Below are 22,042 nucleotides of genomic sequence, written 5' to 3'. Positions count from 1 at the left end.
TTTTCGGAATGAAGTGTTCAGTTGCTGATGAAACTCTCCCAGCACGTCGAGCGAAACGTCGTACGTCAAGCAGAGCGACCCGGAAAAACAAAACACACCTAAGAGAGCATTGAGAGCATTTGTTAAGCGCAGTTTATCTTGCAGGTGCCAAGGCTGTTAAAAACGGAGCGGAGGTGGACCTGGATCAACTACCCAACAAGTAACGCTTGCCAGCACTTAGTCCTGGCACCACCCTAGCCTCGCCGTAGCACCCTTATTTATTCTTCTTGTCTGCCTATGGTCAGTCACAAGGTGTTGTTCCCTCTATCTATAAGCTTTTGTCTCGTTACTTACTTGCTCATCCATAATGTCCATCTGAATGACAGGTGGCCGGGTGGCTTAGAGATCAGAGCACAGCGCTGAGATCCTGGGTTTGAACCCAGACAGCCGCTTTTGATTAAGCCAGATTCTCAAGTGTATTGAGTTGATGATGTCATCCTGGTCAGGAAAGATTGCACAAAGATCTACAATTCTAGATTTGAAGTTTTCGTGACTGCAAGGATTCATACTCTTTGGTTCTCTCCCACTTCAGTAAAAATGTCCTTGCTGTGGTTGTCACACCTGATGATGTTTGCTTGTGTTGCAATCGAAACGTTGTGATTTCTTTATTTCTAATATTTATTTTATTATTTTTATTTATAATTTTTCACCTACGTGTCTTTACCGAAAGAACCCAAGAGAATCCACGATAAAATTGCATTTTGTACTTAATTTGGGTAAATTCAATCTCTAAGAATTAAAAGAACATCAGTTTAAACAGTTGTGCGACGAAATATTAACCCTCAATGGCAGAGCGAGTTTAAAAGTGCTGCTGTCTACTGTGTGGACCAGAAATCACTTGAAGGGATCTCAGAGGTCGCTCTGTGACATCTGTTTCCGTTGACTGCGAAGGGGTCGTGCTGCTCTGTGAGGGATTCAAGTGAATGCTCGTCCTCTATTGCATGACACTGATAGCACCGTCGAGAAAATATTTAACACGTGACTAATATCATCCATAATATAGGTTTTTTTGGGTTAGATCGCGTAAATATAAATGTGTCGTTAAACCCGCCACCACCCGGCACAGCCAATTAGTAAGGTTTGTTAAGCAAACAGAATATGCCAATTCGTTACAAGTACAGCACACCGGTGTGTTGGAGAGCAAATCTACAATATTTACAATCTGTGTACTCAGATTTACAATCTTACCTTACTAATTGGATGTTGTCGGGTGGTGGCAGGTTTAACGACACATTTATATTAACTCGATCTAAACCAAAAAAATCCTGTATTGTGGAGAAAATATTGTTTACTGGCACTCAAAGAAAAGAAAGCTCTCAAAATGTTTGTCACACTAGCCATTGCGAAGACGACACATGAGCAGAGACGTACCGTTTAGTAGCGACTAGTATTTGCTGTTGTGGATGTTTTAATTTTTGTGCGCGTGTTGTGTGCATGTAGGCTGGTAGGATTTGAAAAACACTGGCCTGACCTGGAGCAGTGGTTTGGGCCTAGGCACGGAGTGCTGCAAAGTGTGTGTGCCGAGACAGATCAGGACTTGTTTTACCAGGGAATGAAGCGCATCTTTGAAGAAACCCTTCTGCACAAGCAGCAAATCAGTAAGCCTGAAGGTAATACAAATTCCCATCAGTGGATTTGCATAAGCTCGTTGATTTACACAGATCATAAGAGGCAGCATTGCGTTCAATTCTTTGCATTGTGACTGCATGGCTGAGAGTACGCAAAATATATCCTGATCGTCGTGTGTGCCCCCCCCCCCCCCACATTAAACAGTGTGTAAACAGATCATTTGGACTTAAGGAAATATGAGTAAGACAAAAGGCAGGTACAACAAGTTTTGCTGAGAATTCAAAATATTACGAAAAAATGAACTGCAGGAGATGTTTGAAGAGGTTATTTGAACGAAAACCGCTGCAACAGTTGGACTCAATAGAAATACGTGCAAAACTAAAACGATCTACTCACAAAAATCACAGAGAAACTAGCAGACGAACACAAAGGGAAAACACAATAATGTACACACCGTATATTTCTTGCAATTATTAAAGTTTGACCGGGAACAAAATTATTAAATGAAGAGGCGAGCGATATCAGGATGGAGTGTTTTTGGAAAGAAGGACTTCATTCGGAAAAGCAAGGCCTGCATGGGATTCGATACATGTGTAGTGACATAAATGGTGTCTTTTTCGATTTAAAGCTTTCGTGACTGCAAGGATTCATCTTCTTGGTTCTTTCGGTAAAGTCACGTAGAATGGAAATAATAAAATAATAAAAATAAAACATAATAAAATAATTAAAATAAAACATAATAAAATAATTCTCACGACGTTTCGGCCACAACGCAAGCAGCCATCCTCAGGTGGAGAACAGGCAGACCTGTTCTCCACCTGAGGACGGCTGCTTGCGTATTATTTCCATTCTACGTGACTTTACCGAAAGAACCAAGAAGATAAATGGTGTCACTCGGGTGTTCGCGCCAGCTACTGTTACAGTAGTGCAACTGTGCGTCTGGAGCCTCTCTCTAGCACCAGAGTAAGTACGGCATGTCAGCCAGCCCTGGGGGGCTTAGTCCTGGTGATGGCCTGAGACAGGGCAAGGGAGGACGTGGTAGCGTGAGTGGGGCACGTGATGCTCGGTCGGGATCCTTCAGGAAAGATCTCGAAGGGGGAGGAGCATCAAGGGGCAGTCCCGGGAGTGTTCTGGGCTCGTCTGTGGAATCAAGCCTGGGTCCCATGTTTCGTCGTCTCCAAGTCTTCGTTTAGAGTTAACTCGCTACTCTCATAGTTAGCCATATCACCTACTATAGAACCCGAGTTAGGTTCAGTTTTACCCGCTAGGGAAGTTGTTAAATAAAAGTGTTGCCTCCCAGTCCAGAGTGTGTGCCTCCGTGTTGAACACTGCACATGTACCGTGAGCTTGAGAATGTATATTAATGGTTCAGTTAATTATTGGATCTTGACGCCCTTTTTGAATTCCTTCTGCCTGATTGTGTGCATAGAGGAGCCTTTGTTGGAGGATAACACAGCAGCCATTATCCAAGAGCCTCCTATGGTCGACAGTGACCAACCACAAGAAGAAGAGATTCCTAGCATGCTTGGGGAAGTACCAAGCACACCAACCATGAGCTCCCAGCAGAAGGGCGCCTCTCCAGGCCGATCCCCTAAAGGTGGGTGGCAGAGCTGCCATCATCTTCAATTGTACAACTGCACAGCTCCCTTCAACGCCCGCATTCACTTATAGCGCTCAAATATGTTCACGTGTGCTTTGTAATGTATGGAAATTCGTTGTAATCTGTCACAAGGTGTGCTGTGCAAAGTTTCAAACAATAGTTACCCTCCAATTGCCTTATGTACCATTTGGATGTATAGAGCGTATGTTACTGGAAGATAGAGGTTTGTGACCATCGGATTGATCCTCCCATCATACCTTGCGTATCACGTGACATCAGCATATAGCGAGAATAATTTTGAGTCTTGTTTTAGATCACCAACTCAAGAGTCAAAATTATGGTCATAATATTTTAGACAGCAGCAGGAAAATTGGACAACCTTATGCATAACGCACTCATCCTTGTAAGGAACAATCAGTTCAGTGTAGTCATTATTGCCTCCTGGTGCCTTGTGGTTCAGGGGCTTAATGCGAACAAGCACTCCCTAATCACTGCGGTGACATGTTGGCTCTGCCTAAGGGTGACATTAAAACGATCATTACTCTCGTATAATGTGCAAGTGTTTGTCCGTCATGTGCAGTATCTCACACACCTATAGGGCTGTTTGACGCCGGGATGACGTCATAGCACTTAACGCCAGATCCTTACGAAACACGTGCACGGGCAAGGTCACGGTGAAGATATATTTCGTGCAAATGGATCCTTTGTTTAGTCTGACACAGGCTGGTAAATTATCGCTCGTGAATTTGTAAATACGGAAACGATGGTTTGGAATACTCAATGGCTTCGCAGGCTCACGGAGAAGAACATCAAAGTCCCCGGCATCAGCGGACAAGAAGGAACGGGCGAAGAGCAAGGAGAAGAAAGGGAAATCTCCCCCTCGCTCTGGTGGGTGCTGTTCCTTTGCTTCCCCTAATGAAGGCCTCCCCACGCCGAATCTGTTATGGGAGTTATTTGGCCCGTAGTTGTTTTCTCATTGATAAACTATATATATTAAAGCAAATATTTATAAATTACGAAACAATTTGTTATTTAGAAATTATTGAACTATTTTTTATTTTTCCAGGTAAGACCCACTGAGTTACGTAGCTCTTTTTTCAGAAGCGACCTGGCCACAAATAATCGCTCAACAAAGCGGCTTATCACGTGGAAATGTATAGCAGCCAAATACTCTTAAGCGCACGTTCATGAATTTGAAAGAGAAAAACCGGAGGACCTGGAGAAGGATCCACGCGTCCACGGGGAGAGAGACATGCAAACTCCAAATATATAGGCGTCAGGGTCGAGATCAAACCCACGACCTCCTGTATGCCAGGTGAGGTAGTTAACATCGCGCTGCCGTGGCGCCCCTGCTAAGACATGGAGGGGAGTACCCCAAGATCCGGTTCAGATATCACTCCCCACCAGTGTTAGCCATGGCTAGGAATTGAACTCAGGTTGTAGGATTTCCTAGCGCAGTGCGCAAACCACCGCGCCTTCTCTTCACCCCTATATGACTGAGATTATGTCCATAGGAGACATCAAGAGATGAAATCAGCTGTTGTGCTGGTGCTATATGGATTTTTGCAGTGCAGGACCATGGCAGATGGCGACGGTTTGAGAAGGCCTTAATCCAGCAGTGGTTTTATTACGGCTGATAAACGTGATTATTATAAATGCATGTATTGTTTTATTATTATGATTGCGGTTATTTACCCAGGAAAGACTGAGTCCCAACTCTTTTTCAGGATGGTCCTAGCAAGTTTTAGCAGTAGGGGGCGATGTTGCTGCTGATGTGTGTAATGGCAATCTTTCAGCATTGGGATGTTTGGCTAATACCAATTGCAATATCAGGGTTGGGGAACGTCCGGCCCGTGGGCCGTATAAGGCCCACAAAATAATTTTGTTTGGCCCTGCCAAGGCAACCGCAGGCAGGACTCGAAATTCAATAAATCTAGGAGCAAACTTGGAAAAGCAGTTGCGAGTAGCAACATCATCAATACCAGCTAACATCACACGCCTCGCCAAAGAGAAGCAGTTCTAGCGATCACATTAGGGGTGAGTTAATTAAATGTTTGATCAAATATAACACGCTAATTTTTAAGTTGATAATTTTGTATGGCCCACGAATGATGTTATAAATATCCAAATGGCCCTTGGCAGAGAAAAGGTTCCCCACCCCTGAGTTACATCGTACGTTTGTCCTGAATCTGTGTCTGACTTGTTAAACTATGCCACGTGAACGTTTAGGCAAAGCGAAGGGTGGCGGGAAGGAGCAAGCCATTCCGGAGCCCATCGCAGTCGAGACCGTCCCACCAGGCCCAACACCTGGGAGCTCTGAGTGGGAGTATGTGGACCAGCCCCTGACTCTGGTATCTGGACACATTGTTATCAACACATTACGTCTAAAGCCAAGGGGAAGCATTTGCGAACGGGATATAATTTGTAAACATACGGGGTTTGTATCGCCATGCTACCTGCAGTCTGCACCTCCGGTTAGCACGGTCGGTTACGTACAGTGCGAAAGAAGTTCAGCATACATATGTAGTGACTCAGAGACACTAAGAGTAGGAGGCACTGTGTTTATTAACACGGCCTGACAGTAACACTTAGTAACTACAGTTTCCAGTCAGGACAGCTGTTAGACTGCCTGACTGGCGACGCCGAGATGGTGAAGACGGTGACGACGGCGAAGACTCCAGCAGCACGACAGGATCCCACTCCAAACGACAGCCCCGAGGTCTCCTCCCGGGGGGGGGGCCCCTCTTATACTGCCAGCGTGGCCTGGCTCCGCTCCTGGCCACGCCCCCTTCTGGAACCTACCAGCGGGTTCTCGATGTGCCCCTTCCGTGGCCTTTCCCCTAGATCCCTCTCTGGTCTATCACGTGGCCTGCTGTCAGTCAGGGCTGCTGTAAGCTGCAGATCCTCTTCCCTGCCAGCAGCCAGCGCTATGCTGCTACGTGACCGATTCTATGTGACTACACATCCATACATACAGTCAGCGGAGGCCCCTGCCCGCTGAGTTCCCGAAGCAGAAGTTATTTTTGGGTGCGTTGTCTGACTAACAACATTATAGGATGGACAAGCCACGTAAAGATATCACAATTGTTCAAAATAAATAAGGTAATAATTTAATTGCAATAAGAATTTTTCAATATTGTCGTTAGCATTATGAGCTGTTTTTATATTTTTTATAAGGATCTGAGATCTCGCTGATAATTGGTGCACCCTAATTTATTTCATGAATTAGAGGCCCCTTGAACGATTTGGGGCCTAAACTTTTACTTGGTTTACCTTATGCCTAGCGGCAACACTCCATACAATGCTTCACATGCACCAATGTCCGCCCTTCCTTTGTGTAGGAGATGGCCACTTATCTCGGTGTTTTTGGGACAACATGGAGCGGACGTACATTTCCAACTGCAAAACGGTGTTTCACAATTTAAGGCGGGAAAGAGAAGCCATCATGCACCATCTTTACGATATCAGGTGTGTCTCTGCACTTTCACGCACCCACGATGCATTTTGGCAAAAAGGAAGCGGCGTCAAATCGGTCAATCTCACTCCTCGTTCGCGACGCAAACCTCACCCCTCCTGGCTTTGATCATTCCTCCTCGAAGATATTGGTCTCACCATCAATCACATCAGACCATAAACAGGCCGATGCACACATCTCCAAAGATGTGAATTAAAGGCACGAGCCACAGGAGTGCGACTGTGGCCATGCAACCCAAACTACGGACCACGTAGTAAACCACTGTAGTCTGCTCTCCTTCAATGGAAGAGGAATAGCAACACTAGGCAACATCTCTCCCGAAGCCCTCTCGTGGCGAGCAGACCTCGACGTCGGCAGTTAGCTCCCGAACATACTGCCATCTCATACTCTTAGTTTTTTCGGTAAAGTCACGTAGGTAAAAATGAAATAAAAATTAATACAAATTAAATAATAAAAAATCACGACGTTTCGGAGGCAACACAAGTCTCCGTCATCAGGTGGGACCGTCACAGCCAGATTTGCTGTATCATGTGAGGCAGGGATTCCAAGATGCAAGTTCTTAAATACAAGTTAAGGGGGAGGAGAGGGGGGAGCTTATCAGAATGTGAATCCTTGCAGTCATGAAAGCTTCAAATCTAGAATAGAATCTCACTTTTGGTTTCACTTTCATGTAATTAATATTTTTGTGTTATGTGTACATGTCCATGTAGAGTCCCTTGTTGAACCACTGCTGGATGAGGACCTCTCCATGTCATGGGGGGTTATTCAACACCACGCTTGAAATTGAGTCGTGTGCAGGGACTAGGTGAATCGTTGCATCCCGCTACACGGGAGAGACGGCGATGGCTTGGGGGAGGGCCTCATCCGTCAGTGGGTAGATCAGTAGATCACGGTTGGCAATGATGGTACTTAAAGTGAGAGGCATCTTTACATTGTGTCATGTGGCGTACGCTGTTTTCTGCACGCAATCGTGTGCAGGCAGGAGTTTGTGGAGTTTCTGCGGAGACCCGACCACAAGCAGGAGTTTGTACAGCGCTGGCAGATTGAGCTGAATGAGCTGCCAGGCTACCTGAGGGGCGATGATGACACACGAGCAGAGATGCATCAGCGCGCACAGGTAGGACGCCTCCAAACACCGCGATCAGCCAGGGTTGGGCCATGTCAAGAAGTATACTCCTAAATGTTTACAACGCAACAATATTGCAACGACCACCGCCACACATTCTTCGCTTTACTAAGAGCCTTGATTGTGGACATGAACATTCTTCTTGAAGCCCTTCCCCTTGTGCTATCCCCTTTTATATCCCTCGAGCCCCCTTTCTCGAAGGTTTGCTCACCCTATTTCCCTCAGCCAATCCCCGTCCTCCTTCTCCGACGGTCGTCAACCGTTCCCCCGTCAGTCAACCCTCGTTTCCCACCTTTTAAGTTTGTATTTCTCCTCCAATCACTTCAATTTCTGCCTCCAGCCAATCTTTCAGAGGCCTTGATTTACTTCCTAAGTGTCCGCGCCTGCACACACACCATGTCAGGTAAGTGGTCTGTTGTTTTCGGTTTTTACAATATCAATAATATATGTATTTCCCTTTTGCCGATCCACTGTTGGATGAGGTGCCTCCCCATGCCATGGGATTCATGGGGCCTGTTTGACCCTACCTCGCCACACTGTTCAGTGCGTATTGGTGAAGGCGGAGAGAATAGACGAGGGAGCATAGAAAGTACAGTACGACAATGGATTTTGCTGCACTGCCTTCCGCTACACACCACAGCCCCGCAGCAGATGGTCGCCCATCTAAGCACTAACCAGACTCAACCCTGCTTAGCATCCAAGATCTGACAAAATTGGGCGCATACCGTGTGATTTTGTCGTAGGTTTGATGATCTTTCAAGCGATGTTAATATTACCGCAGATGACCACATTGTGTTTTCTTTTTATAAAACATTGGCCTGGCAGTGTTTTGAGTTAATACATGTGCGTGCGAACGTGATCGACTCGTGCAGGATCTGAAGGAGAAGTTGTGGGACATCACCGATGGGCGGAAGGAGGAGGCGGAGAGGGAGCTGCTGTCTGTGATGCACGACGCTGGCTCAATGCACGGCTCGCTGCATTCGCCAACCACCACATCGCACTCATGCAGGTTCGCCACCCATCCCGTCCTCTACGCCCTCCATCTCGACTGTCCATCTCTGTGCCTCCCTCGCCCTGCACCAACTACAAACTCCCACTGCAGCACGTGACACTTTCACCTTCACTCTCCTGCTTCTGTCCCTCTCTTAAAACAACCCCCATCGCTTCTCCCCGAGCCCATCCTGCTACTGCTTCTCCTAGGCCCGGCCAACTAGATGTGACTTACCCCAACCGCTATCACTACCACAAACCCCATCATTATCACTATCACTATCCCAACCCCTATCACTACCCCAACCCCTATCACTACCCCAACTCCTGTCACTACCACAACCCCCATCACTACCCCTATCACTATCCCAACCCCTATCATTCAGATGCTGTCTTTCCGACAGACCTGTTCTTCACCTGAGGACGGCTGCTTGCGTTGTGGCCGAAACGTCGTGAGAATTGTATTTTATTATGTTTTATTATTTTATTATTTCCCTTCTACGTGACTTTACCGAAAGAACCAAGAAGATGAATCCCTGCAGTCACGAAAGCTTTAAATCGAAATTTGATTAGCATGATGTTAATGTGAGGAATTAGCATGTAACTGGTCACGGAAGTGGCTATGTTAAAGTCAGAGTTTACATATCAACAGAGGCATTTAGTATATTGACGCTAAACAATACACCACTGTCATTATCGTCAACAGCCATCGTCTCGCCGATGCCGGATGAAGGCCTGGCAAAGCCGTTGCCATCTCTCTCAGTCTCGCTTCGCAACAATCCATCTCGTCCCTGTAACACGATCTGATTTTATCGCTCCATCTCTGTGGCGAATGTCCCCTCCATTGGCTGCCACTCGATCGTTAGTCTCCACTACTGCCCGTCATCCCTCCCATTGAAGTGTCTTGCCCAAGCCCAAATACTCCTCTCAATTAGCAATAAGATTGATCTCGCTTGCGTATGATTTCTGATCCTCGTATTCCTCATCCTGTCTCTCGGTGTAATTCCAAGCACACATCCTTTCCACCCTTTGTTCTACGTGCTTGTCAGTGCCAACGTTTGTGATCCATATGTCGTAGCAGGTAAGAATAAATGCATAATCGAGGTTTTTGGGTTAGATCGCGTAAATGCGTCGTTAAACCTACCACCACAACAGTAAACCCACAAAATGTACAATTCGAGTACAAGAAGCAACATTTTTTTTAAAAGTTATTCTTCACACAAATTGGTGTTGTTTTTGCATCTACATCTACAACTATTTAAACAATCTTTAGGAGGGACTCATATGCAAAGCACAGTAGAATATCATTGTTATTCCGCTTGTTTACCCAGGAAAGCCTCACTGAGTCTCATGACTCTTTTTCAGGAGGGTCCTGCCTATTTTCGCAGTCGGGGGTGATGATTGCCTCGCACAGTAGATTCTAATCAAGTTAATTTGTATGTAATTTTACTAATTTGCCAAATTTAGTGTATACCTAGGGTAGTTATTGAATGCCGATCTGCACATAGTGGTTCAATAAAGATTTACATGAGAGCAGGCTGGAAAGTTGTACTTGCGGGTAACATACACTGATGTACAATGTGCGGCATTACGTTGCATTCAGGTGGAAATGGAGCGCTGGCAGGACGCGGTTCTGTTCTTGCGGGACTACTACGTGGGCATTCAGGGCCGGGTGGGAGCCGGTGGGCTGGGAGGGGAGCGCGAGGCATTCCGCCTCCCCCTGCTTCCGCCGCCCCCGCTGGCTCCGGCAGCAGACGAGGAGAAAGCGTCGCGTGCCGCCCCCGGGAAGTCGGGGGCGGACGCGACGGTCACCGGGCCCGGCAGCCCGAGCAGCCGAGAGAGAGTGTCGCGCGGCAGGGGCGGGCGCGACAAGAGCGATGCGCTGTCGGCAGAATCGCCAACGTCGCACGCCTCCCAGGAGATCATCCAAGAGGCCTCGCAAGCCGCGCTGGCTGTGGCCGCCCTGATGGTACGACGGACCGCATGATCAAGGCATTGCGCTGCATAGCTCTCTGATGTGTTCTTGGGTTGTATCGCGTGTTGTTCGACATGATAATATGTCCGATTATCACAGTTGGCTATGTACGTTGCGAAAGATGTTCAACATGCATACGAAGTTCAGTATACATACAAGACTGGAGCTATAAACAGTTCACCGGCCCTCTTATATTCCACCGAGGTCCAGGCCCGACTTGTCTAGCTCCTGTCATTACGACATCATGCTAAACAACATGCGGCATACACCAAAAACACAATATTTTGTGAGGCTGTTTCCGTATACATAGGTCCCATATTAATATTACGTTGTTTTGCTGCTGCTGGGGATGCCTGTGGAAGGTTTCTGAGGAGCTGGCAGTGTTGGAGCAGAATGGTAGAGACGATGAACAAACGATGGAGAAAGGGCAGCATCTGCAAGTCGAAAACCCACCTCTGGCAAAGCGAAAGGTTCTAAGATTGCCAAGAAGAAGGAGCCAAAAGGATCTGGGAAAAAAAAGGGTAAGATCATCACTTTGAGAAGCTATAACTATACTCAGAATGGGTGGATAATGTTAATTAATCTCTTTTACACCCATATGCTGAGTAGAATAAAGATTATGCATTGCTTTGGATTCATATATAGATCTTCTTGGTTCTTTCGTTAAAGTCACGTAGAATGGAAATAATAAAATAAAAGGTTCATTCCTTTATTATTTATTATTATTATTTTATTTCCATTCTACGTGACTTTACCGGAAGAACCAAGAAGATGAATCCCTGCAGTCACGAAAGCTTTAAATCGAAACATATATAGATCGTTAAGCTAGACGTGTACTTCTAAAAATAAGTTGCCGGTATGAAACCTCTTCGTCCTGCAGCGACCCATCATGCGTGCTCATTTCCTCTCTGCGGAAACATCGCAACACAGCAACGGGAACCGTTCTGAAAAGTACCGGTGTTTTACATGCGTGGTGTTGTGAGAAGTGCCGGTACGGCGTAACGTCGTTTATCGGACAATTTCGACCGCTGGGGATGATTCGATTCTACCAGTAGGGAGGGAACCTCTTCTTGCGTTTCTATACAGAGGTGGATTTTTGACATTATTAAGTTTTCCAAGACGGTAAGTATAATCTATCGATTAAAATTTCTTCAACTGGTGCAGTGGCACAGTGGTTATTGCTCTGTGCTATAAACCCGTGTGTACACCTTGGTTGCATCCCCTGCCACGGCTAACATCAGTGGTGAGCGATATCTCGACGAGTCCTGGACACCAACTTCACCGACTCGCACTTGCTAGTGTGGTGATGCATGGTCAAAAAACACTCACGACGCGCATGGTATGAATATGCCCTCATCCAGCAGTGGATTGACAAAGGGCTATGGCATGTATTTATTTATTTACTTTATAACTATTATAAGTGAATTGATGTTGTTCCAAACTTGTACTTGAGGAGTGCAGGAGCGCCCAGCCCCAGTGTGCCAATGCAAGTGGAGGAAGTGGACCTGAAGTGGTGGCACAGAAGGAGCGCAAAGCCAAGATGCATCAGGAGCATGCTTGTGCCTTAAAGCATGAGGGTGAGGCTTGAAGCACAGCAATACTGCCCCACTGTGAGGGGCACATTCACATTGCATTAATTGTAGGGACCACAACAGTGGCCTAGTGTTGTAGGCATGGGCCCCTTAGTGCAAAGAATTTAATTATTCAGAATCTTTATTTTGACTGGAGGAATCCGATGAGTTATGAAGCTCTTTTTCACAGATGTCCAGTAAAATGGGGAGCCCCTGTCCAACCCTCCCCCCCCCCCCCACCGCTCTTCGTAGCCGGGAACCTGGGAACCCCTGTCCTGTGGGCCCTGGTGCAGTTGTACCACCTGCACACTTGAACGCTACATCACTTGACCACGAGGACTTTTTAAAGCTCATTGCTCATTGCCTTGGCCACTGAGAAGAAGGCCATTCCGGTTCACGAAATAAGCCAGCGGGCTCAGCCCGGATTGCCACAGCAACCTCACTGTGGCAAGGGAGCTGCAGTTGGCCCATCTGATGACTTAAATAATTGGATTACAGCCCAGCTTCAATTCCAACACATCGCTATGACAACTATACAGACAACGGCATTATTCGTGACGTTAATAACCGTAAAGATAATAACGATCCTGAGGTGGTCAGAGAAGAGTAACTTTTGTGTGCGAATTGTATTGCTTTCACGAAATGCTTTGGAGCATAACACAAGTGAGCTGTGGTCTCTGCCCTTGTGTACGGGGCCTATAGAAACCTGCCTGAGACAGCGACTGGACACGGTGAAGGAGCAAGCTCTCTCGGCAATCGGGGCCCTCCGCGCGGCGAGTGCGGAGGCGTACCAGGCCATGCAGGACTCGCTGGGCCAACGCTACCACGCCGAGATGCACAGGTGTTGTACCAGCCACAAGACAACGAGTCTTCCTGCGGCCTGCATAGGCTTTTGGCGGCAGGCGTCCGTTAGCGAGTGGCTATGAAAGTCAATCTACAGTGCTATACGACACCGGCGACCTGAGGTCGCTTCCTGGCCGCAGTTAATATCAGTGGCGATTAACTGAACCAGACATAGCTACATCAGCATTGGGGGGGACAAAGGCACCCAGGTGTGGTCCTGGCCACACCACCCGCTTGTGTGCCATATGGCTACATTATGTTTCTCGCTAATGGCGGTCCGGCAGCTTAGAGTCTGTGTAAGCTATACGGGGGATCGTTGTCTCTCTCTCTGTGAGAGTCTGGACGTTTCCCGACACGCGTGGTGGTAACGTATGCGCTGCGCGCGATGACGCGGCAACATGTGTGCCGCACTTGTCCAGCATTGAGCAGCTGCTGGATGTGATTCAAGGCGCCGTGGAGTCGGGGACTCCGCTGCAGCCTGAGCTGGTGCTGCAGCAGGACTCCTTCTACCTAAGCACAGAGGCGCGCATGTACGAGGAGCCTCCTCCCCCCGCCCCCCCGCAGCCCTCCGAGCCTCTCCACCCCCAGCACTTCACTGTGGAGCAGCTGATGTCCTTCCATCGGCACCTGCTAGAGGCTGCGCCTGCAGGTAGGTGCTGCTTGCTCACTGCGTATGTGTGTGTGCACTTGCTCCTACAGTCTGTTAAGGCTATATGGGGATCCATCTTCTTGGTTCTTTCGGTAAAGTCACGTAGAATGGAAATAATAGGGTCTCTCGACAGACCTGTTCTTCACCTGAGGACGGCCGCTTGCGTTGTGGCCGAAACGTCGTGAGAATTATTTTATTATGTTTTATTTTTATTATTTTATTATTTCCATTATATGGGGGATCTTTGTCTTACCCGAAACCCAGTGGTGTAGCGTGATTGGCATGCCCTTAGGGAAAGGAATGAAATGGGGCCACCACACTGTCCACCTTCCCCCCCACCCCTCTTCGCGGCCCGGCACCTATGCACCTGAAGCCTGTGGGCTCTGGTGCAGTTGCACCACCTATATACTCAATAGTTGTACCACTGCCTGAACCCTCACTGGAACAAACCTTCTGACCACGTCCCAAACTAAACCAGACCGGAGTTCGATCATTTTAGGTTATCATCATCGTGATCATCATCAGGCTTGATGGATCCACTGCTGGTAAAGGTCTCCCCAAGTCCTAAAAATCTCTCACGGGGTCCTGCAATGTAATAATCGTGGGGGCTCCAGAAATATAATGGAAAATGTATGGTGAGTTTTGGTGGTCAGTGATGGTAAATCGGGTGATGAGAATCTGTATTGAGTGCAGTTGACCAACTTGTGAATATATGAAGACGGGTAGGCCTTTGGAAGATATAGATACAACATCTGTCACGTTAACTCTCATGCATATTAGCTATAAATATTAATCATAACAACGAACCCCATCTTTTGGTACAGGATATATTTCCACTTTAGATTTCATCGACTTCCTGCATGCTCTGGGTTCTGGTGGTACAGGGAGTGAATCTCTGCCAGAGGCCTGGCTAAACATGTCGCACACACAGGTGAGTCGAGACCTGGTCTCATTCAGACACTCACGATATATATATACAAGTTGTGGATGTGGCCGAGTGGCTGGCACCGTTGAGATCCTGGTTCGAATCCTGGTTTCTCATGCCTGTGATTAAACCTGATTCTCAATTCTATAGAGTTGGTGGTCTCAGCCCAGCCACCAAAGGCTGCACAAAAAGCCCATTACATTCAGTTTGGTTCTGTGCAGGCTCTGAGGACTGAAGCCAATGACAAGAGCAATGCAGTAAAGTGTATTTAGTATTAATTTATTTATTCATACACTTGTTGAGATTTGCCTCGGCCATTCTGCAAGAGATGGGATGCAAAGATGACGACAATAACCGCCGTTCGCCACCAAGAGATTGTTTCGCCCAGGAGAGCCTCACCGAGTCTCAAGGACTCTATTTCAGGAGGGTCCTGCGAAGATGTAAATTCCAATTATATAATTTATGGGTAGTTTTTTACATTTGATCAATTTGGAGCATGGCACCAGCAATGGCCTACTCTTGCGGACGATATGACGGAATCTTTAACGCCCACTGTGAAGCAGATGGCCCCCGTAGTATCACGACGGTTATTACACTCGCAGCATTAATCAGGGTGGCCGCTGTACTTCGAACCGCGAACCTCCTCAACAGCAAGCGGGGGGAACGCGCAACCGCTGGGCAGCGTCACCGTCCCTTTGTGCTGTGCGTGGTTGTGTGCTATACATTTCTAAGTGATAAGCCACTTCTTTAAGCTATCATTTGTGGCCAGGTCGCTTCTGAAAAAGAAGCAAATTGCTCAGTGGGCTTTACCTGTTGAAATAAAAATGGTAAAGTTTAACTTTTAATTGTTTGTTTGTGAATTGCTTGCATTTCCTATAATTTGCACTCATATCGTGTTTTTGTATTGTTTGTTGTTGTAACTTTCTGACCCGCCCCTACTGGACATTTGTGAAAAAGAACTTGATAGCTAATTGGATTCCTCCAGTATAAATACATATTTTGATTCTAAATCTTGACTTAAAGCTTTCGTGACTGCAGGAATTCATATTCTTTGGGTCTTTCGGTAAAGCCACTTAGATAGAAGAAAAAATAATAACAATAAAAATAATAAAAATAAAGTGAATAAAAAAATAATAAAAATATCACGACGTTTTGATCGCAACACAGGCAATCGTCTCCTCATAACGATTGCTTGTGTTGTGATCGAAACGTCGTGATATTTTTGATTATTAAATCCTTTATATTAAGTTCACTTGCGTGCTTGCTTGCGCTCTTACGACCGTGCAAATCTTTCGGTCGTTTTTTAACCCACTTCCCGTGATCCAATCGAGCTGACATTTCGCACACAGACTCGTTGTGCGTGACAATTTTTTATCGTGAAATTTTTTTTCCAAAATTTTACACTTTTTAAGAATTTTTTTTTATATTTAATTACCAATTGCTTAATGGTGGTAGGCAATCATCTGACCCATAGGTGGCAGCCATCTCAAGCCAGAGGACGAGAGGACTCTAGCCGCCACGCATATAAAGGATTTATAGTGCAAAACTTAGTTTTTACGGGTAAATTTTTTTTTATTCACTTTATTTTTATTATTTGATTGTTATTATTTTTTCTAGCTCCACGACTTTACCGTAAGACCCAAAGAATATACAGTATTCTGATTCTGTTTGCGGTTGCGGCGTGTTCAGATTGCGGCGATCGCACACCAAGTGCAAGGCGGCGTGGAGCTGTTGGACTGGCGCAGGCTGCTGGTGCTGGCGGCCTGGCCCTGGCCACTGCCCTCGGTGACCCAGCTGCTGGCGGTGCTGGCAGCCTGCCGGAAAGCCGACCCTGAAAGCTCCGGCTTCTTGTCTCAGGAGCAGTACGACCAGGCATGTGCTCCTCTGTTGTCCCCTATTTCTTGCCACGTCTCGACCCACTCTTCTCGTTCACTCTCCAAATGCCCACCGCCCCCCCTCCCCGCTTCAAAAGATTGGCAGAGTACAGCGTATCTTCGGAGTAATGTGAGCAGAGATACCGTTTGCCACATATATCAGAGTTGTTTTGCTTGTGTGTAGCATGAAAACAATTGAAATGTATTTATGATTTGTGGGTGCCATAGTGGCGAGATGTTAACTACCTCGCCTGGTATACATGAGGTCGTGGGTTCGATCGTGACCCTGACGCCTGCTGTATATTTGGAATTTTCATGTTCTCCCTGTGGTCGCGTGGATTTTTCTCTGGGTCCTCCGGTTTTTCCTTCCACATTTTGAATCAACATACATTTAGAGTATTTGACTGCTATAAATTTCCACATAAACCACTTCGTTGAGCAATCATTTGTGGCCAGGTCGCTTCTGAAAAAGAGCTATATAGCTCAGTGGGCCTTTCCTGGTAAAATAAAACTATATTCTTGGTTCTTTCGATAAAGTCATGTAGAAGGGAAATAATAACATAATATTAATATAAAACAATAAAAATTCTCACGACGTTTCGACTGCAACACGAGCAATCATCATCATAATATTATTTTATTATTTCCCTTCTACGTGACTTTACCGAAAGAACCAAAGAATATGAATCCCTGCAGTCACGAAAGCTTTAAATCGAAATAAAACTAGTTATAGTTAGTTCGTGAGACTAAACACTTTGCATTTTTATGGTATTGCTAAGTTCAATTGTTACCTGAAAATATGCGGTTAACAATAATACTATTATTGAATGTCAGGAGTAAAATTGTTGGTGTGTTGCCCCACAGATCGAACTGTGGTTTAAAGATGCTGTGCCAACAGAAAATACGTGGGACTTATTGATCGGCTGGGGAATCTGAAACAGGTACATTATTATACGAAATGATTATTGTCATCGTGGTACTTTCCACTGCTGCGTAAATGCCTCCCCTATTTTCTTCCAGTCCGTCATTTACTGAGTTGCTTCTGTCCCATTAGTGGCCTCCGAAATCTTAGATTTTTGTAAATGACTTAGAGAAAACCTGTCATAAGAGAACAATCATTCAGGCCAGAAAACCACGAGTTTCAAACAACAACAAGAACACCAAAAAACACAGAAACGTGTAAAGAGCACTCAGCCTTTGTCAGGCTCACAATGCTCTTCTTCAGGAAATCCTGACAGTATTTTGCAGAATGCACAAAGGTCGAGTGCTTTCAACGATTTGGCGTGTTTTAAATCCATTCCACTGCTTCTCTTTCCCTTCCCTCGGCCTCTTTCATGTTCTCTCTCATCTCTCTTCAGATGCTCTCGTCAACATGTCCTGCCCATTTCCATTTAATCTATTTTGCTTTAAACTCACTTTAAAACCCCATAGTCTCATTCGCTCTGTGCCTTCTGCGTAACAGTCTGTAGGTTCTATAAAGTGAAGTGCTTGCCACAATTGAACCACAATACCTTGCTGATCTCGTCAAGGAGCCATACATCATCACGCAAACTCCTGTTATCTTCCCAGAGGCTTTTGGCTAGCCGTCGAACAAAGACGGCCAATGCATCGCACGCGTTTAAATGCGCTTCTGTGGCCCTCTGGAATGCTCTTCCTTCCTTTGTCTTTAGTATGTTATCCTTCCTCCGTAGCTCCGATCAGCGAAATAAGTTCAACATGCATACAAGCAATCTGTTCTGGGTGGTGCGTGCGTGTATAGGCCTCTTTACCTTGCTCGGACAAGGGGAGAAGATAGACTACAAGAGCATGTTGCTGTACTTGGCCTGTGGTGAAGATGGACAGGATGGCTTCTATCGAGCACTGAGTGTGGCGGCGGCAGCAGCAGCAATGGCTTTGCCTGGGGATCCATCTACTCCCCCTCCCCAGGTAATGTGTTGCCATCGCAATGGCTCGGGTCGATTTATCAGTGCACTATGTATTTGCAATGTGGCCCCATATTCCAATGACGGTTGTCTACAAGATGCAAAGGATGTGTGTGCGTGGATGTGATGCGCATAGACTCCGACCCGCAATGCTCCTGATGTCGAAAGATCTTGGAAGCTAAGCGGGTTTGACCCTGCATGTTGGCTGGACGGGTGACCATTATGCATTAACAGGTTGTAATAGCTGCCCAGAACAGACTGTTGTTGTTGTTAAAGGCTCCGGGGCTACATGGTGGAGAGCAGAGGGAAGGCAGTACAGAAATATCCGTTGTATTGTACTTCTATGCTGCCTAACTTGACCAATCCGCACTATCCAGCAGTGGTGAAGTACGGTGATATAATCCCCATGACCCTCAGGGTGCGGATTGACACAGGGCTGTGCATGTCTAATTACGTGCACGCATTACCCTTTTCGAGAGCTGTGTGTTGCCGGGTTCTCACAGACAGAGGGTCTGGATTCTGGGCCTTTGGAATCTGTCTCTCTGGACGCTTTGCTCACGGTCCTCCACCATGCCGGGGCAATTGCCGAGGACACCCATCGCTTCAGCCACCCGAACGAGACGCGTGCACACCCGTACCTCGAGGTATCGTCACAACTCGCTCGCCGGGCGTCAGCGACGCGTGTTTAGGATGTTGTGGACTTGTTAACGATGCACGGAGTGGATCCGTCGCGTGCCTCCCGCGCGACACTTACAGTTGAAGCCAGCGAGTTTCTGGGAGGCTCAACCGAGACACACGGTGAGCTGCTAGCCCCTCCTGTCTTCGTCAGTCCCACCTACAGGGACTCCTCTACTTACGAACGAGTTAGGTTCCAGAGGTCTGTTCATAAGTCAATCTGTTCGTAAGTCTAACTCTATTCCTGTCAATTCAGAACGTTTTGTACGGCATGTACACTAAACACGGGGAATGGCTTTAAAGTTGTATAATCTCCTGTAGATGTAGATGACACTGGTTCTTCACGTTCTGCAGAAGTAGATGCCACCTCCGCCATCTATTGCACGGTGGTTGAACTTACGACTATCAGTCCGAACAGATAACTGGAAATGCGGACAGGTTTCTCCGTATCTCTGAAAGTTCGTAAGTCGGACGTTCGTAAGTAGGGGAGTCCCTGTACTTTTACATAGCCATACCCACTGAATCGCTCGTGCCGCATGCAAGGTGAGTGGCCTCGTCGCTCTCTCTTATGTTGGTCCTGTCTCCTGCTCATATGCCGCGCCTGCTCCTCTGCCAGACGATTTTAAACTGGCAACAAAATCACCTATTTCTCGCAAGAGCTGCAGGACATCGCAACAGACATTTGCCAGATTTACTGTAACATGTGCAGCGTGTACCGCTAATGTTATTTATGTGTTAGCCATTTACGCCGCTTACTTAAAACCGTTTATCGTTTCAGGAACACATCGTTCAGGTGTTCCGAGATCTGGGATCGGAAGACCTAGAGCCTGTTCGTTTCCAGGCACTAATCAAGCATCCACTGATTGAAGAAATGATCAGCTTGATTTTAAAATTCAAATTAGTGGTAAGGGATGATTTGCTCATCCCGACGAATGTACTACCCTAAAACATATGTCATATGCAGTTAAATTCAATTAACCAGATTAACCGTGCATGCGAAAAAATCTTAATATTTTACGTGGGCACATTTTGTTGGTTGCTTCTCACTCGTTGGGGGTCTGTGACTCTGTGCCCCTGGGATCGGCTTAACAACGGCAAGTAAAACCAACAATCTTTAGGAAGCGATGAAAACAGACGACGCATTCAATGTTCTTACCCCCCCCCATCCCACTCCACCCCCCCGCCCATTCTACGTAGCTAAACAATTAATATATTTTGACAGTCTAATTTACGGTGTTTTGCACTATTGTAGATGACCGAGAGTCGATTATATTCGGGTTTGATAGACAGGAAGCATTTAGCTCTCGAGTAACCAAATGCAGGATGGTGCAACAGGCAGGATAATTATTTATATCGATAACACTGGTCAATACACTTTTTCTGGCATAAGGTATTCCAACGGTTTTAAGGTAATTTTGGGGTGCTGATTCCAAATCAGGTTTTTGAGATATCAAATATTGCATTTTCAATATAAACTGCAGAAGAAAAATATTAAATAAATGTGGATATCTACATAAAATGATATTATAAACACACTATCCTAAAAATACAGCACCATATTTTAACACTAAAGCAGTCACTGACTCGCAACAACTTGCAATCATGAGTGACAGAGTTAATTTCTGGTAAAATCAATGAAAATGGGGTATGCCGATAGCATAAAAATGAGATGTGATAGAGCAAATCTGAGATCAGATTTGAAATCAGCACCCTGAAATTAGTCTAAAACAGCTGCAAAAGTCCAGGCCAGAAAAAATATGTTTTTTTTGTTGACCAGTGTAATTAATTGAAATCAGACTGCTTTTCAAATCTCATTCTCTTAAATGTATTGGATTTTTGTTTTGAGATTACAACCAATCTTCTTTGGAATTACAATCAACCTCCTTCAGGTACTCTTCATAAAAATGGTCTCACTCTAAAGCAGAGGTTGGCCAATCCGCCAAGCAGTGCGATCCGCTCTGGCGGATCTCAACGGGCTCTGCTATTCCACCAGAAAGCTACGACCAACAATTACCCTTGTAGAGTTTAACACATTAAGTACTAGCACCCATCTATTGGTAGACGTTATTATCTTGTATTCTTTCAATGAATCCTTAGTAGTGGATTTTTGTTTGTTTGCTATCATCCGTACTGAAAATTGTTGTTTGCTTATGGTAGTGTTCTGGTTTGTCCTGAGATGCACAACACATGTTCTGCAATCCACCCGTGGATCTCAATCAACGTATTGGCCACCGCTGATCGAGACAAGTATTTAAATTGTTATCTAACTGGGGCCAGTTACAGTGATTGCGTTCCCACGCATGCATATTTTACTCATGGTAACAGTGTATTGTAAGAGCAGTAGGTAATCTTCTTGGTTCTTTCGGTAAAGTCACGTAGAATGGAAATAATAAAATACGTGACTTTACCGAAAGAACCAAGAAGATAAATCCCTGCAGTCACGAAAGCTTTAAATCGAAAAGCAGTAGGTAACCTCGTAACATATCAAATCATATTTTAATCATTCCCATACAACAGGCGCTACAGTCTTATTCCAAAAAATGTTATTGTATCCAGTGTCCAATAAAGAATTTAATCCAATGTCTAAGCTCAGCATGCTTACTTCTCATGGCCGCTGTTCCGACGTTGCTATTGGCTCGGCCCCTCTCTCCATTCCTGTCTGCGGAAGGCATAACCCCCATCCCTTGTTGTTGTGACTCGATTCACTTTCACATCCTTTGTTTTTTGTATCCTTCATCCTCATCTTCATTCTCCCACTCCAACTTTCTCACTCTCCTCTCCTTCCATCTCATTCACTCTCCATCTCATC

The 22,042-nt window shown here is 45.9% G+C and overlaps 1 protein-coding gene across 1 annotated transcript in view; it reads left to right on the top strand.

The window, feature by feature from the left end:
• LOC133350641 (sperm flagellar protein 2-like) overlaps window positions 1–20,408 on the top strand; it is a 43,151-nt gene extending 22,743 nt beyond the window's left edge. Inside the window, 24 exon segments of the mRNA XM_061565234.1 lie at window positions 145–199; window positions 1,480–1,649; window positions 3,038–3,205; window positions 4,001–4,096; window positions 5,438–5,559; window positions 6,550–6,568; window positions 6,571–6,676; window positions 7,662–7,800; window positions 8,682–8,760; window positions 8,763–8,818; window positions 10,403–10,768; window positions 11,137–11,185; window positions 11,188–11,295; window positions 12,236–12,271; window positions 12,274–12,351; window positions 13,048–13,186; window positions 13,608–13,837; window positions 14,662–14,768; window positions 16,452–16,634; window positions 17,501–17,549; window positions 17,552–17,576; window positions 18,394–18,562; window positions 19,062–19,202; window positions 20,012–20,408. Of these exon segments, the coding sequence (XP_061421218.1) occupies window positions 145–199; window positions 1,480–1,649; window positions 3,038–3,205; window positions 4,001–4,096; window positions 5,438–5,559; window positions 6,550–6,568; window positions 6,571–6,676; window positions 7,662–7,800; window positions 8,682–8,760; window positions 8,763–8,818; window positions 10,403–10,768; window positions 11,137–11,185; window positions 11,188–11,295; window positions 12,236–12,271; window positions 12,274–12,351; window positions 13,048–13,186; window positions 13,608–13,837; window positions 14,662–14,768; window positions 16,452–16,634; window positions 17,501–17,549; window positions 17,552–17,576; window positions 18,394–18,562; window positions 19,062–19,202; window positions 20,012–20,179 (2,858 nt within the window). The 3' untranslated portion in view covers window positions 20,180–20,408.
• The last annotated feature ends 1,634 nt before the right edge of the window (window positions 20,409–22,042 follow it).

Source organism: Lethenteron reissneri, chromosome 4 (assembly GCF_015708825.2).
Source record: "Lethenteron reissneri isolate LAM-NWPU_2019-01 chromosome 4, ASM1570882v1, whole genome shotgun sequence".
Classification (NCBI taxonomy): domain Eukaryota; kingdom Metazoa; phylum Chordata; class Hyperoartia; order Petromyzontiformes; family Petromyzontidae; genus Lethenteron; species Lethenteron reissneri.
The sequence above is the reverse complement of the archived record's forward strand: the minus strand, read 5'-3'. Positions and strand labels throughout refer to the sequence as shown.